The sequence below is a fragment of the Delphinus delphis genome, chromosome 12, assembly GCF_949987515.2.
Source record: "Delphinus delphis chromosome 12, mDelDel1.2, whole genome shotgun sequence".
NCBI classification, from domain to species: domain Eukaryota; kingdom Metazoa; phylum Chordata; class Mammalia; order Artiodactyla; family Delphinidae; genus Delphinus; species Delphinus delphis.
This window is the reverse complement of record NC_082694.2, coordinates 70,749,291-70,766,641: the sequence shown is the minus strand read 5'-3', so window position 1 is coordinate 70,766,641 and position 17,351 is coordinate 70,749,291. Positions and strand designations below refer to the sequence as shown.

At 57.8% G+C, this 17,351-nt stretch overlaps 1 protein-coding gene across 1 annotated transcript in view; it reads right to left on the bottom strand.

Annotated features, from left to right (window-relative positions):
- DNMT3A (DNA methyltransferase 3 alpha) overlaps positions 1-17,351 on the bottom strand; it is a 98,147-nt gene that overhangs the window by 56,143 nt on the left and 24,653 nt on the right. Inside the window, exons 2-3 of the mRNA XM_060026990.1 lie at positions 14,660-14,907; positions 1,764-1,868 (exon numbers count right to left, since the gene is read on the bottom strand). Coding sequence (XP_059882973.1) covers positions 1,764-1,868; positions 14,660-14,725 — 171 coding nt within the window. The 5' untranslated portion in view covers positions 14,726-14,907. The remainder of the gene's footprint in view (positions 1-1,763; positions 1,869-14,659; positions 14,908-17,351) is intronic.

Below are 17,351 nucleotides of genomic sequence, written 5' to 3'. Positions count from 1 at the left end.
ATCTCTATTTTTCAGAACGGGAACCCAAGCTTCAGGCAGTGACTTGTTCAATGTCACACAGGTGGTCTGTGGTGGAGCTGGGATTTAAACCCAGTTCTGCTGGATTTTAAAGACAGTGCTTTTCCCTCCATGCTGGGCACTGTTCCAGGCCAGGGGTGTATGACCCACTGGGCCGTGCCCCTCTTCCCTCTCATTGTCCACCTCTGGACGCACTTCCACACTTACCCCTGATTTCCCTGCACCCTCTGATCCTGGGGCCCCACCCCAGCTCTCAGTGACGTGCCCTCCCTTTGGTTCCAGGGACTCACAAGTGTGAGTCCAAGGGCTGCCAGGTCCCATTTGCTACAGGTGGTGGCTCCCATCCCCAGCACCCGAGCCAGGGAAAGGCGGGGTTTGCTCTGCAGATCTCGAGCGCACGTGCAGCTCAGATTCGGAATGACAGGTGGGCTCTGACTCAGCCTGCACCGTGCCCCTCCACCTTCTCCCGCCAGGTGCCCTGTGAGGGCGGGGAGGAGAGTGGAGGGACCCCCGGGGAATCTAGGAGTGCGGCCTGGAGTCCGCTGCAAGCTGAAAATTCCTTTGAAGTCCCGTTTTATCTTTCAACTGCATGTGAATTTTTCATTCCAGGCCATAAAATATCCATGTCTGCTTTAATATTAAAGTGTTTAAAATTACTTACCAGTTAAATGACTTAGCTTCTTCCCCCCTCCCCTCCAAATCTCCAAGCAGAAGTGGCAGTGGTGCACTTCAGTGCCCTGCAGATTCCCAGAGCTCCCGACTCCAAGAAGCCCCCTCACCTCCAGCTGGTGCCGCCCGCCCTCCCTCCCTCCGCCGCCCCTTTCACTGCAGCCGCGTTCACCCTGCTCTCTGCCCCAAGGAGGAAAATCCTGCCCCGCTGAGAACATTTCCTTGAAGGGCTGAGTTACAAATGCGGGGCTCCTAGCTTCTCTTTACCTTCTTGCTCCAAGTTCCCCGTTCTCAGCTGGAAGGGACGAAAAGAAAGGAACCAGCTGTGGCTGCAGCTGGCAGATAACTATTGTTCTGCCTCTGAGTTTAAGGCATAAGGAAGGCACGTTCCTGCCGCCCACGGGCCTTGCCCTCCGGAGCACGCCTCATCTTGGGCAACCCCAGAGTCCCCCCCACCCCGATTCAGAGGCAATGGCACCCGGAAGCCCGGGGTCTACACTTCCACTGGACTTACACAGCGCCCAGCCCTCCTCCTCTCTTAACAGCCTGCATCTCTTCCCTACTCGCTTTGATCGGACTTCCAGACCTCAGTTCCCTTCCTCCAAGTTCTCCAGGTGGGGCTGAGGCCCAAGGTGGGTGTCTGGATGGGGAGGGAGGGGCCCATGCAGGCAGGCTAGGGAAAAACAAGTCCCACTCTCTTGCTGCCCTTCCAGAAAGAAGCTGAGAGTCAGGGGCCTGATTCAAGTCCCACAAGACCCACAGCGCAAGTCCCCTGGCCTCTAGGGGCCTCCAGTTCGATGCAGAAAATAGGAAAGTTTGGGGGTGGTTTTGGGGATCCCGTGAATGGGGAATGGAATTGGGCTCTACAGCTGGAGGGGTACACTCCATGCCCCAGTCTTGGCGTGCCCAGATCCCTGCGGGACACATCACTGGCATTTACAGTGTGCATGTGCGCGTGCGTGCGTATGTGCGCGTGCATGTTAGCGTTGTGTGCATGTGCGCGCATGCGCGTGCGTGCTGTTAGCGTGTGTGCGCCTGCGCGCGCACCTGGGCTGGGGGTACGCCACCTCACTCACCGGAGGGTGCTTGCGCTTCCTCCCGGGCCGCCCCACCTTCCGGGCAGTTGTGCTGGGCTCCTGCCGCTCCTCCTTGCCACGAGCCTCCTCCTGCTCCTCTCCCTCCTGTGGGCACAGACACAGCCTGTAAAGCCAGGGCTGGACCCCAGAGCCCTCCCCAGTGTCCCACCCGCAGGGCAGCCACACTTCCAGGGTTGTGCCACGCTGGTCCCCCTGGCAGGGATGGTCTTCACCCGCTTTCTGACTGGCAGAGCTGGGCCACCCCTGAGGGCCGAGTCAACTTTACCCTCAGGGGACTTCAGAGCCGCCCCGCTGCCCCAGCAGAACGCAGCTCTCCCTTGGGTGGACACGTTCTCTGAACCACAGAATCATAACACATGCTCTGACAAAGAATTTGTTTCTGGATATGAGTTTATTTATATGAAAAAAATCTAAAACAAGTACAAAAATGATTAATGCCGTATTTAATGAATCACCTTTATTGAAGAGAATAAAATCACAGGAAGAGAAGCATGACATGTAGCGATGGCTACTGGAAGTACACGCAACCCTTGGAAGGAGGCGTACCACAGACCATGGAGGGCATTACAGCCCCTGTACATACACCTGCCCTGAAGCAGCTGCCACATCGCGTAGGCACTGCATGTGCCTGTTACCCCGCGGGAGCATCTCAGGGACCGTGTCTTGGTTCATCGTGATGCCCGTCCTTCGCTGAATTTTGGACCAGAGTTTGGTTTTGTTACCACCCTTCACCTGGCACATGCCAGGGCCGAGCCCTGCAATGCTTGTCTCGTGGGGCAGACACATAAACCTAGAAAGTCCTCCTGCCTCACTGCTCCAGCCTGGCCACAAACCACCCACAAGTTGCTTCTGACTCAGCCGGCTCCAGCATGACTAATCATGAGCAAAAACTGTGCTGGGGAAGGAGAGAGAAAGGGACCCTGACCCAGCAGAGGCCCCTCAGGCTGCCTGCCATTCGTGCCCTGCATGACGTCAGCAGCCACAGACATCTTCACAGTCCTCCCAGGGGAGGGCGCCAGCCCAGAGCCATGCTGGTGCCACAGAAAAGGGGAGGTACACGGATTCCCAGGGGATTGAATCGAGGTGGCCCTCAATGTCCCACTCAACTTTCATTTTTTGTGATTTCAAAATAGCTTGTGGTTTGCCACATTAATTTTCAGGTGATGGTGGGACATGCAGATGGAAACCTACTGCGACCCGTCACAGACATGAGACCGATGGGAAGAGTGGCACTGGCCCGCTCTGTCCATCCATCCATTCAAGGCACATCTGGGACAGACCTGCCCAGGAAGGAGATTTAGGAGGGAGATTTAGCATTGCAGCTGAGAGTCCGGGAGCCCTCCGAGGACATATGGGTGGAAGATGACAGAGGCCCCAGGCCTTAGCACTGAGGGGAGACTCCAGTCAAGTTGCAGGAGGTGGAGAGAGTGTTCAGAGGAGCAGAAAGGGGACGCCGGTGTATTGTGGGTACAAGAAAAAAGGGAGTTGCCAACCCAAGAGGCAAAGTCGACAGATGCAAAGAAGTCGAGCGCAGAGAGATTTGGTTAGAGGTGGAAATGGTCAGCCTCAGAGGGAAGCTGTGCAGAATGACACGGCAATGAGGACCAAGGGGCCGGAGAGGGGCTGGAGAGACAGTTTAAGGAACCCAGCCGAGAAAGGTCTGGAAAAGAAGACAAGGACAGGGAGCCTAGTGCCGGCTGTGGACAGGAGGTAAGGGTCCAGGGTGGTGAGAGAAAGGCTGCCCCAGGACCAGAGACCCTTGAGAGGCTCTTTTCAGGAAAACATGGCAGAGAAACTGTGAGGGCAGAAAGGCCGAGGTGGGGGACAGCCAAGTGGCAGGGAGGCCTCCATGACAGCTCTGTGGGCCTGGACTGGAGGGGGGCCCAGGGCCACATGCCCCATGGTAAGCCAGGCCTGCTGGTGCTGGGCTGTCTTCTGAGACCCTACACACACCCCCATTTAAGAAACAATCACTTGGATCACACAGAGAGAAAATATTACCAATGCAGCTTAACGTTGGTGAAAGTTCCAACTGAATCTACCCAAGTACAGTGAACTTCAGCTGAGGTGGTGCTTTTGGTCAGGTTACACCACGGCTAAAAGGGCGCCGTCTTGATCGTGCCGACCAGGTAACTCGGCATTTACAACACATCTGGAGGCCACGCAAGGTCGTGGAAAGGCATGGGGCTTAACGCAAAGCAAAATGGGTATGAGCCCGGCTTGGCCATGTGCTAGTTCCAGGACTGTTCTCTCTGAAACTCAGTTTCCTCATCCATAAAATGGGAGTAGGAAGCTGTCCATTCTGCCTGCTTCTCGGGTTTTTAAGAAGACAGATGACTAAGTGGTTCGTACCCTTGCCTGTTTTGTTCACTGCTGAATGCCCAGAGCCTAGAACAGACTCAGCACTTAGTGGGTCTTCCACATGCCCCTCGATGAGAGAGCTTACATATTCCCCGGCAGCAGGAGGCCCACCCAGCCCCTGTACTTGCCTGAAGAGCACTAGGCCACACCTAGCCAAGCCTCTGTCCACTGCTCGTGGCCGGGGCCATGGGCCTGGAATGCACAGGTAGCAGCCGAGAGGGGGTGCCGAGGTGGGTCAGGATCAGTCTGGGTGGCCATGGGGTCTGAAAAGACTCCTACCACCCAGAAATTCTGGGCTCTGAACTATTTCTTTAGCACACTGCATCTCTTACGGAAGAGATTCATCTGATTTTCTAACTTTTGCTCTGAACTTATCAGACACGGGAAAGCCAATCAGAGCCTCAGATCAGCACTAAGGAACCACAATTACCAGGCTGCCTGTGCTGACTAAAAACAAAGACACCTGCTGTTCAGGAGCGCCAAGCCCCAGCTTCCATTAGCATATGGAGAAAGCCTTTGGGGGCCCCTGATAGGCAACCCCTGTGCCATCTGGAGACTTGCTGTCATTCCTCACCTCCACACGCGTGCTCTGCCTGACACACAGGAGATGCTCAGCACATCCTTCCCTGTTGAACTTAATTCAATGCAACACCCCCAAGAGGAAGAGGTGGAAGACCTTGACGCCAGACCATCTGTCCAGGTCCTGGTGTATTGAGAACGGGGAGCCCCCAGGGCCATGTCCTGAGCCTATCCCTCGGGGCCCAAGCGGGGAACGGCACCTGATGCCCAGTCCAACACTCTGCCCTCCGGGACCCCTGGGGTGTGCTTCGGAAAACGAGTCTCCACGAGAGTCCAGGTGGGGAGTCGCACCGAGGTCTGAGCGACTCTGGCCCATACCCTTTCCATCTAGCCCCGAAGCACGGCTTTGTGAAAAGCGTGCCGTTTTCGGTCAACGCGTCATTCTTCCGGGATACAGCGACATCGCGGGGCAAAGGGAGGTGGCGATACCTTCAGCTCTGGGTCTGCCTGCATTCACACCCACAAGTGAGAGGGGTAATACACTGAGAAGGGTGAGCAGATGGCTCGGGGCGTGCCCCTCAAGGAGGCGTATCAAGCGGTTCATTCTCGCATCTGTCGTGGGGCCTGTTTCATTCAATATCTTTGCTGATGGGCTGAGCAAAGGAATGTAAAATATGCTTATCAAATCTGCCAGTAGCACTGAGTCGGGAGGCGTCACTAATACTCTGAAAGGCAAGAGTCTGATCCACAGTGACTTGGAGCAGCTGGAAAACAGTAACAAATTCAGCAGGAACAGCCTTGAGCCCAGGTTGGTTTCCTCATCTGTCAAGTGAAGGGGCTGAATTAGTCAGTCCTTCCAGTGGGAGGAGGCAGGAATGGGCAGAAATTCTAGTGAGGTGGGCTTTGGGGCGGGGAGGGGGCAGGCTGGACTTTTTGCTCTGCTATTTACTCCCTAGTCCCTTCGAGCTATTTAACCTCTCTAGTCTAGCGTTCCTCACCTACAAAATGGGGATAATAATATCTACTTCATAGCAATGGTATAACAATTAATTGAGGTAATATGTGGAAAGCTGACGCATGAGAGTCACTCAAGAATCGCTAACTTCCTCCGCTCCCAGGTCCCGACCAGAACTGTTCACAAACGTGCATCCCTGCCTCCTCCCCGTCCCTCCCCACCCCCATGCAAACCCCAGCTCACTGCCCAGCATATGCAGCCATCACTCAGTGTACAGACAAACCCCCACATCTGGCTGGTACCGCCGCAGTGAGATACTCAGGAACACTGGGGCTCCGCGATCCTTCCAAAATGCAAAGCTGATTACGTCACTCCACAGAGCTTAAGCCCTTGCTGAGGGGGCTCCCAGGGCCCTGCAGGATCAAGCCAAGCTCCTTGGCCCCGGTGAAGAAAGGCCCTAGGATCTGGCCGGCACTTCCCACCCATCGTAAACCGACCACGCCAGGTGCAAATGTGGGCTGCTCCCTCCCTGGGACATTGGCACAGACCCTTGCTTCTGCCTCACTTTTCCAACCTCACTTCCTAGATTCCCTTCCCCTGGGCCCCTCCTTCCCATACCCCACCTAGACTGAGTCTATGGGTCCTTCCTCTCCCACAGCACCCACTATCCAGCACTGCAACTGCCAGCTATCATCATGACCAAGCCAGAAGCCCCTCGAGGAAAGGAACTCTGTCTTATTCACCTTGGCTTCGTCCCCAGTGCCTAGAGCGATGCACCTGGCACAGGGCAGGCACTCAAAATACTTGATGAGTGACTGTCACATAGTAGATGTTCAATAAACAAGTCCATACACACAGAGAGAGGCACGTGTACGAATCCACAAACGTGCACGAATACAGCCAAGCAGGAGGATCCAGAGCCGTTCTCATCTTTATGACTCAAAGTCAGGAAACAGGATGACTAAAACGTATTTTCTAGTCTTAAACATAATCATGTCACTTCAATTTATGTAACGCTTTACAGTTTTCAAAGCCCCTCTGCATTTGGTGGCCTGTTAGATTAGGTGGTTACCATCAGCCTCTCTCAACTTCTGAGGCTATGCTTTGACCTACATTTTAACACAGCTCACTGGGTGGATTATTTTAGGCCACACACAACTTCGCATTCTGAGGAGCTGGGCCACGATGACAATAATCTCACATTGGTACAGTACATGGTAATTAACAAAGCATTTTCACGTACGTGATTTCATTTTACTCTTATGCTTTACAGAAAGTAGAGCTGGTTTTATTTTTTTCCATTACGCAGGCGGGAAATCTGAAGCTCAGAGTGGTTACCTAACTTTCAGAGATCAGAGAGCCAGCAAGGGAGGCCTTTAGAACCAAAATTTAAATCTTTTGATCCCCAGCCCTCGGGTCTTTCCACAGCAACATGCCACCATACCCTACGATGCCGTGTGCCCCTGACACGTGCACATATGCACGACGAGGAGCAGCCAGGCAAGCCAAGGTAAAGGTATGCTCTGGCATTCACACGCATACATCCACACGCAGTTGTCTCAGGGGCCTCATGCCTAGACGGGGACCCCTCCCGCTAAGAGAGACACATCCCACGAGGCCCTCACCCAGAGCCAGCCGGCCAGCCAGACATACGTGCTCCCTTCAGAGCGTACACCGGATGCTACTGACCCAGCATCCGCTGAGCAGATGTCTCAAGTTGGTGTTTGAGTCAAGGGGATGAACTTGCCGGATCTAGCCGGCCACTTGCCCGGGCCCCCTGGGACAAGAAGCACGTACAGCCTTTGCCAGCTGGCTGGCTGGCCTCCCAGGGCCTGTCTGTGGTCGTGGAATTCAGCGAGACGAATTGGCTTCTCTGGCAGGCAGAGCCCCGTTCTGGGTGCCTGGGTACCAGGCCCACGACTCCGCAGAGCACCCCGCACACACGCGCGCACACATGCACACGCACACGCATGGCAGGCCCAGGCCGGGCCGCAGGGTGAGCTGCAGGAGGACGGGCGGGGAGGGCAGGGGCACCGGGAATTGCTGTAGGTGCTCCCACTTCCACACAGCCCTCCCAAGCCCCCCGGCTTTTCTGTTCTCAGTCACCTCCCAAAGCTCATCAGTCCTTTGTTTCAACTACTCAACAATATTCAACAGATATTCACTGACTGCTCAGTGGGCTTCGTATTATAATTATCGAGGAAGGTCTTCCATGACTCCCAAAAGGCCATGCTCCCAGAAGGCAGCGTCCGTGTCCTGATGGCCCCTCCGACACCCGCACAGCTCCCAGGCACCTGCGCACTGTGGGCTTTCCCCAGGCCCTCCGCACCCCGTGCACCATGCTGGGGCCTCACCGCCTTCCGGAACGGAGACTCCCCCCAGCACATACCCAGCCCACTGCAGCCCAGCCGTGCCCACCCCTGTGGTCCTAGGGCCACCATAAGGCCAGGCCCATGGATGTGCTCAAAAACATTTACTGAGCACCAGCTATGTACCAGATATAAAGATAAGCAAACAGGGAACTCAGTTCAGAGGGAGAGACAACACATAAACACACAAGTGCCTGTGCTGTGCTGAGGGCTGGGATGGAGCGCGGCCGCTCTGCTAGCAGCCACCCCAAGCCCCCTTGCCCTCGCTCCTTCAGCAGCCCACCTGGGCTCTGCACAGCCCACCATCTCCTTCCCACCCCACCGGCCACCCTCCCTTGGTGGACGGAAAGAATCCAGAAAATCTACTTCGTAGCCACGTGACTGTTACCAAGTTTCTCAACCTCTCTAAGCCTCAACTCCCTATCTGTAAAGTGGGGATCCTCCAGCTACTGTGAGGATTGGGTGAGTTAATTGCCGGGCAAAGGAAACTCCTTTGGACGCCCTTCCACACCGTGCACATGCTAAGTGGGGTGATTGCAAGTAACAGCCCTAATAGCCCTGTGGCTCTCCGCAGAGGCAGCTGCAGGACATGACCAGGCCCTGTGCCCAGTCCAGGTGCCAGAAAGGAAGGATATCTTCCCATTTCTCAGTCATCCTGGGACACCCACTCTTGCTCAGCTCCCCGCCGGCCCTCTTCCCTTTGCAGAGCTGAGCTCAGCTTCCCCGCCCAGGCCCTGTGGGGCCTGCTTCTTGGCCAGGATGGGCTCCAACCCCAGCCCAGACCTGAGGGACCTTGGGCCCGGCCGTGGCCCCGCATGCGAGCCTCTGAAGGTAGCACAGCCCCTGCCATCAGCAGTTAGGTCATCCTGGGACTTCCCTGGTGGCACAGCAGTTAAGAATCCACCTGCCAATGCAGGGGACACGAGTTCGAGCCCTGGTCCAGGAAGATCCCACATGCTGCGGGGCAACAAAGCCCGTGCGCCACAACTACTGAGCCTGCGCTCTAGAGCCCGCGAGCTACAACTACCGAAGCCCACGTGCTTTAGGGTCTGCGTGCCGCAACTAATGAGCCCGCGTGCTGCAACTACTGAAGCCCAGGTGCCTAGAGCCCGTGCTCTGCAACAAGAGAAGCCACCGCAATGAGAAGCCTGCGCACCACAATGAAGGGTAGCCCCCCCCTCGCTGCAACTAGAGAAAGCCCGCACGTAGCAACGAAGACCCAACGCAGCCAAAAAAAAAAAAAAAAAAAAAGGAGTTAGGTCATCCTGCAACTTGCCTCAGTTTTGCTTCTGTTCAGTGGGTAAAGGGAGAGGGGGCCATAGGCCGTGGGCTCTCAGGGGACTTTAAACCCACACCATTCACACCCTCGTCTGCATTGTCCCCACTCTTCTCCCATGCCGCTCAGTCCTCGGGGCTGCAGTGGATCGTCACCACACATGTGCAGATAGGTTGGTAGACAGAGAGATAGGTAGATGGGGAGGAAGGTACGTAGGTAGGTAAATAGACAGCTGGTTAACTATCCAAAATAAATTACGAGACTAAATCCGTGCCCCTGTGTTGACCGCTCACACACACCACCTCACGGAAATCCCTCATTTCGCTGCTCAGCAGTCACCTAGCTGAGTCCACGTTCACACACAGGCCTATCTCCAGAGTCCAACTGACCCCCACTTAAGACTGTATTGACTGCAGACTTAAACTTGACATGTAATAGCGGTTAACTTAGAGAATTTTAGAGAACCCGAACCCTAAAATGGAGGTCCCAGTCAGCTCTGGGGTGGGCGCTGTTTACATCACTTGCCTGCTCTCCATGCGCAGGCATCTAACCGACTCCACTGAGCTAAAAACGGACGCGCCGTTATGATGATTAGCCGTGTTCCCGAAGGGGTGAGGGCAAAGCTGCCTTTACCGGAACTGTTTAAATGTGTAAGAGGGATGCTCCCTCAATGACCCCTATAGTGACGATTATAAAGCAAAGAGCAGGCCGAGTGACCGTGTGTGGGCATCTGAGTGCTCTAAAGGCAGGGCATGCCCGGGGCGGGCACCGGATCTGTGGGCCAGCAAGAACAGCTGAGCGTGGAGCCGGGGGAACCCCACCCAAGGATGCCCTTGAACTTCAGAACCGGAGTGCAGGAAGTGGTCGGCGCCCGAGGGAAATCAGTACGCCAGGCCTCTGGGTTGGACCTAGGTGAGAAGGAAGGAGCCCTGGCCACAGCACTGGCCATACGTGCATGCATATACACACAGGCACGCACACACACACACACGGGCACACTTGCTGTGCTCCCCCAGCACAAATACGTACCCCCCCAACAGGCGCTTCTCCTACCCAGCAGGAGAGGGTGAGCTCAGGGCGAGCCGTCCAGGAGCGGCCTCCTTCCTCCAGAGGGCAGGCATGGCTTACCCATCCTTGTATCTTCCTATCCCCTTCCCTTTACTAGGTCCTCCAGCAAAGTATATTCAGTTCACCCAACAAACTCGTGGAGCCCTACTATGTGCCAGGTACCTGGAAAGCTACCTAAGTCTGAAAAGGACGAAAGGAGGGAGGGAGGAAGGAGGAAGGGAAACAAGCAACATGTCCACAGCGGTGTCTTCCACACGTAAGAGTGTGTACCTGGTATGTGTGTGTATGTGCATGCGCACGTGCAGCCAGTCACACACACTAGCCTGTGTACGTGAGCTCCTGCTGGAGATGAAGCGCTCCCAACAGCGACCCCAGGGCAAGAGCACTGCTATGCAGAGAAAAGCATTCTCTGACCATCCCGACTTTCAGAAGAAACTTGGATAGGACTATGGAACATCACAGCTCGGAGGCACCATCCATTCCATCCCCCTTCACATAAGAGGCAGCCTGAAAGGCACAGGAGCCTGGGTTCGAATCCCAGCACCACTACTTACTAGCTGTGTGGCCTTAGACAAGTGACCTAACCTCTCTGAGCATCAGTTTAGTCTTTAATAAGATAGAGTGATGAAAATAACAGAGCCTACCTTATGGAGCAGTTGTAAGAATGAAATAAGATAATGCAAGTACAGAGCTTAAAAGAGCACCTGGCAGACAGTCAGCACTCAATGCATCTGTTATGTTTCTAAGGCCCGAGGAAAGAGGGGAACAGCAAGATCAGGGGCCCAGCCCGGGGCTTGGACTCCTGGCCAGGCACTGATTCACATTTGGGGATCTGAGGAGGCCCTTCCAGCCCCGGGCTTGGAATGTTCTTGGTCCCCCGTCCTGCTCCCTCTGCCCCCCTCTCTCCCTTCTACACAGGGCCTGGCACCATATCTCCATGATCCCCTCTGAGCCAGAACCAAGGCTCCTGGACTTCCTGATGCTCACCTCCCTTCCCATCTCTCATAAGGCCAGCTCCCCCTCCCTTTTCTGTGGCCAGAGTCCCAGGGCTCAGCATCCCTCCTCGCCCCCCCCCCCCCGCCACCGAGCCTGCCTCCTCCCAGGCTCCCCAAGCTGCACCGTCCCTGCCCAACACATGGACAGTAGGGCTGGGGAGGCTGCTGGGCAGGTGCCACGAGGACACCACATACACAGCCCTCTGCACTGCCGAGCACAGGCGCGGCCGCCTCCGCCTACCACGCACACTCCGCACCCTGCCTGTTTGATCAGGGCGCTGGGATGGTTCTCCTGTGAAGGGGTCTTATCCACTCTCATTTTCCCCTGCATCCTATCCACAGGATACTTCCTGAGCACCTACTGTGTGCGTCGGGCCCTGAAGATCCACCCAGACGACGGTGGCTGGGGTCCTGCCCTCCTGGGGCAGCTGCGGGGCTAGATATTATCCACACCAGTACTTCTCAAATCCCCTAGAGGGCTGGTAAAAACAAGGATTGCTAGGTCCCCTCCCCAGAGTTTCTGATTCAGCAGGTCTAGGGTGGGGCCCGAGCTTTTGCATGGCTAAGCCTTCCAGGTGCTGCTGGTACCGCTGATTTAGGGATCCCATTTTGAGAACCAAGGGTTCTCTCTGTAATTCAAGACAGACTGAAGCCAGGGCTTTGATCAGAGAGGAGAGATAATTAGGGAAAGGGCACATCAGTCAGAGGAAGCAGCATAAACAAAGGCCTGGCAGCTCCAGGAAGTACTGGAGTGAAAGGTACAGGGAGGCGTGGCCGGTGGGGGGGGAGGGGCAGGCGGGAAGGGCACATGGGGCCAGGTGGTGAAGGGGCCAGTGGGCAGCCACACCCCTGCCCTCTGGCTCACCAAACAGTTCCTTTGTGCCAGGTGCCCCTGGAAACCCTGCCAGACTCCTTGGGCTGTGGCCCAAACCCATCTTCCACTCTGCAGCCACACGGCACCCCTGCCCCAGGCCTGGCTTTCACGGGCTGCCGTGGGCGGCTGTCCGCGTCTCTGCCTGCCCTCCTGGGGGCTGCACGGGAACCAGCCCAGCGGTGCCAGGGAGGTGTACCAGGTGAGCCAGCACGCACACCGGGGAGAGCGCCCCCCACACCCCAGCCCCCATCTGTCAGCTCCCTCTATCAGCACCAGCTCTGGGCCTGGGTGTGTGTTTGTTGCCTCTTGAGCCAGAACAGTTACTATGGGTGGATAATAATAGCCATCGTAATCCCTCATAATTGGACCAGACTTTGCTGTTTGCAGGGCACTCGCTCCATGCCCGTGACCTCATCTGACTTCCACAACCACCCCATAAAACAGGCACAGCTAGAGTTACTATCCCCATTTTACAGCTGAGCAAACGCAAGCCCAGAGGGCCTGAAGCCACATCTCCAATAAGTGACATCTTCAGGCCTGGGGCCCGGGACTCGGGACTCTCTGTCCAGTGCTTTTTCCCTGTCCTGAACTGTCATGATGGAGAGCCTGTCTGCGGCTCTCCATGGGAGGGGCCGGGGGCTCTGCGGCCCAGGGAAGCCCTGTCCAGTAACAGGAGAAATGTGGCTCGGCTGCCCCTCCTCCTCCAACTGGGGGGCGGGGGGCAGCTGACCACCAACTGCAAGTGCATGGACACAGAGCTGTGTCAGCACCAGTCGGGACATCGGACCGGGGGAGGGGTCAGGGTCACCTAATCTAACGGAGGAGCAAAGCCAGGCCCAAGGAGGGAAGGGAATTATCCATGGCCACAGCTGCCACTCAAGAGCACAGGTGGGTGCGGGTGGCCCTGACTCTATGGCGGCAGAGTCTGGGTCTGCTGCCGCCTGCGTCCGCGGGATCGGAAAGAAAGGGACTGACCTGTAAGCCCTAGGAGCCCCACCCAGTGGGCTGCAGCACGCACTTTCCTCCCAGCTTGGGGGTATACACGGTCCCCAGTCCCGTGGCACCCTGCAGGATCCTGGGCTGGAAAGACAGGCGTCTGGGCTTCGTGCACGCATCCGCGCACGTGCGTGCGTGCGTGTGTGTGTGTGTGTCCGTAACCATGCAGGTGGGGCAGTGAAAAAGACTCCGATACAGGAGAGCAGGCTCTCATCTGGACCCCCCACTGATAAGCTGGGCTCAGCTTCCTCATCTCCAAACCAGGGCCATCTGTCCTTGCCCCACTTGTTTCAAGGGCTGTCCTCAAGGACCAAATGGATGGAAACCACCCAGAAGGCAGAAACTGGCTCTAAGAATGAGCAAGCCCAGAAGGAGCTGAGCACACGCGGCGGGAGGGTGGGCAGGGAGCAGGTCTCAGAACTGCCGCTGATGGCGGATCACCCGAGCTGACCCCCTCAGAGCGCTCAGTGGTCCCACACCTGGTGTCAGGTGTCCACCCTGGTTCCAGGAGGACAAACTGTGCCCCAGAAGCTCTCAGATACCACCAAGTATCACCACCCCTCACTGCCGCTCAGGGAGAGGAGAACAGGCAGAGGGAACTGCGGGGACCAGGGCATGGCAGACGGGACGCCCCGGGAAGGCCGTTGGCTGGTGCAGCTTCCCTGGAAGGGTGGCGGCAGGGTCTACCGTTCCACAGAAGGGAAAAAGAGTCCACGTGCTGGGGATTCGAATGGCTTTGCCTACAGGTGGACACGGCTTGGTGAGGTCCCGAGGTTGCCTGTCGAAAGCCGGCAGGGACACCTACCAGTCTGCTGGCATCTCCTCTAACTGATTTAGGCCCATTCTGGACTTGAGCAGAAGGGTGAAGAGGTCACCCCTCATGGGGCTCCAAAAACAAGGAGGTCACTAGCTCCATGGCCAGAAGTGACACTTGCTCAGCGCCAGGGATGGGGCAGGGGAGGGAAATCACCATCTCCACTGTGACTGGTGCCACCCTGAGCACACAGCATACAGCACACAGCGCGCCATGCACCGCGGTGAGCCTCGCTGTCTGTGCCGCCGGGGGAGCCCTCACGAGGCCTGCCATCTACAGAGCCCCCTGAACTTGTCTTTGGCCTCCCCAAAGCTACTAACCCCCCTGGGGAAACAGAGGCAGCTAACCCAGGTAAAGTGACTCACCTGAGGACACACAGCTAGTAAGAGGCCGATCCAGAAAGGAAGCCAGATGTGAGGACCCTGCAAGGCCAGCCCTAACAATCGCACACGCCTGGGGTCTGAAGCTCTGCTCACACACCACGGGGGTTGAAGACTGGGTCCCGGAGCCTGACCACCAGGATTTAACCTCTCCAAGCCTCAGTTTGCTCATCACCAAAACAGGGAGATAGATCTTCCCTACAGGCCCGTGTGAGGACGGAGCGGCGCGGTCCAGCGCCCAGCACCCCCAGCAGAGCCGGCTGCTCACCTTGCGCTCCTCCTCCCCCCGCTCCGGAGCGGGGCCGCTGGCGTCCCCGGGGCCGCTGGCGGGCATCGCGGGCAGCTGGGCGGTGGGAGGCAGGCTGGGGCTGCGCGGGGCTGGGGGGCTGCTGGCCTCTGGGGAAGGAATTATCGTGGTCTTGGTAAGCAAGAGTTAAAACTTAAACATAGATCCCGGCGCCGAGGGTGAAACGCGGCCTCAGGCTGTCTGTGGGGCTGGGCTTCCCGTGGCTCCACCTGTGGGGGGAAGAGAAGAGGGGTCAGCAGGGCAAGCCACCTCCACCCCAGGCCCCAGCTGACAGCCACCGGCTCCCAGGGCCAGACCCTCGGCCCCGGGGCCCCGCTGGCCTGAGTCCTTTTCCCAGGCGCAGGCCGACCCGGCACCCAGCCATGCGGGCACCCAGCCATGCGGGCACCCAGCGATGCGGGCACCGAGGCCGAATCGGCAGGAGGGCCGCACCCGCCTCCAACGCGCGACAGTTGCCGAGGCACAGTGGGCGCCACTTGCGGGACTTCCAGCCGCCTCCCGCCCCCTCCCGTCTCTTCATTCACGGCTGTTCTTTCCTTTGAAAGCTTCCCGCAGCCTCCCCCCCCCCGCCCCCCCGGGAAATCCCAGAGGTCCCCAGCCGGCTACATTTTCCTTCTGATCTGTCCTCCCCGCGCCCCTACCCCCACCCCGCCCCCACCACGTGGAGGAAGTGAGCCGCAGTCACAGGATGTAGTGAGATGAATGTCACCTCACTTTAGGGCCGGCGCCTGGGCCCGGAGAAGGCTGAGGGTGAACCCGGACTGCGGCCAGGCTGAAGGCCTGCGTTTGCAGGGCTGTCCAGGGGACGCCCCGGGGTGGGGCGGGGGGCGAGGCGGCAGCCGCACCGAGCGAGGGAGGATGCCAGGCCGCTCCCCCGGCACCCCGCGAACCAGCCCCACCTGCCTTGGGGAACTGTGGGCTCCAGGGGGCCCTGCGAACGCACATGGCTGAATTTTAGGGGCTTTTCGGCCTCCCTGCTTCAGGTGCGGGCCTCTCGCCAGTGAACTAACAAAGGCTGGGCCACAGGCCTCAGCTGGGGCGGGGGCGGGGGGGGGGGGGTCGCGGCTTCACCCCCTTGGTTCGGAGGAGCCGCAGAGAGATCTCCGGCTCTTCGCCCCCCAGGAGGAGCCTGGGCCCAGCCCCTGCCTCCGAGGGCCAGCCAGCACGGGGAGGGGCCTGGCAGGAGGAGGAAAGTGGGAGGCAGGCTGGATCCGGGCCCACCCACACCCTTCCACTTCCAGTTCCCGGTTCTGCTTCCCCCGCTCCCCACCCCCCCAACTCCAGGGCTGCTTCTCCCATCCCCCTCCAGCCAGAGCTCCCTGGAAAACCAGGAACCGGAGAAGGTGCAGGCTTGGGTCTCCCACGGGTGCAGCCCCTCCCCAGGGATGGGCGCTGGGCTGGGAGGTGGGGGGGTGTGGAGGGGGAAGCTGGCGCTGGGAGGAGCCTCCTTAGGGCCCGGACACGAGGGGCCCCATAAGTTAGAGCCTGGACAGGCTGAAGGTGCTCCCACCCCCCACCCCCCCACCAGGTGAGCCCTAAGGAAGCCGCAGGTGTAGCGCTGGTCCAGGCTGGGCGCAGTGCTGGGCCGAGGAACGTCTGCTATGTGGGTTCAGGAGGGAGAGCAAATCCGTGTGTCCCATGCGGTGCAAAGCCCGGGACGGGTCTTCCTCTTTGGGCAGCTACAAGTATTAGTACCATCTACTATTGAATCTAAGGCTGCAAAAGGCTAAGGCTTACCCGTGTTTCAGTATCAGGGCAGAGGCTTGAATCCAGATCTCTGACTCTAGGGCTCTGAGGGCGCCTCTATGAAGCTCCGTCCCCCAGCTTACACCACCCCACAGAAACAACCCCGAGAGCCCATCAGACAACCGGGCCAACCCAGAACTCCACAAGGCTTCTGACCGTCATCAGCCAGCCCGCGAGTCCCCCTCAAACCCACCCCTTGTCTGTTAGCACAGATCCCCGATCACCCACCACATCAAAATCTTCCAAAGGATGGGCAAGCTGAGAGAGGCAGGGTAGGCTGGGAAGAACACTGAACCCGGGAAGAACTTCTCTGGCCCTTAGCTTCCTCATCCATAAAATGGAAGAGGTCGACTAGATGATCTTCGAGAACGTCTCCTAGCCCTGCCCTGCCAGGCTGTTGAGGCCCCAAAGGCAAAGGGCAGGATCCTACGAGGCTGGGCCATCTCCAGGAGCCCCGAGAGCCCTAGAATGGAGTCCGAGCCAGGCACAGAGTACGTCAGGGGCAGACAGCCCTCTCCCGGGTATGTGTCTCAATGCTGCCCTGAGTCCTAGAAACATCCAGGGGCTTCTGTAAGAAAAAGCTTTCAGAGAACCTCTGGCGGCTAGTGACAAGAGGAAGGAAGCAGGAGGGAAACGCAGAACATCGCAGGGTGTTGACCCCGACGGCAAACACCCCGGAAAGGAAAGGAAAGGCTCTTTCCTCCGCCCCTTCCTCTGCTCACCCCTCCGACACGAGCTGCACGCTGTCTCACAGCAAACACAGCTGACCTGGGTCAGTCTTTTGGTTCCTTTGTGTAACTCAATGGAACAGCCTTGTCAGTAAGTGTCCCTCAAAGCCACCCAGCATCGTCTAAGACCATCCAGCACATGGCTGGGCAGGCCATGCACTGCACAGCTCCAGAGCCCA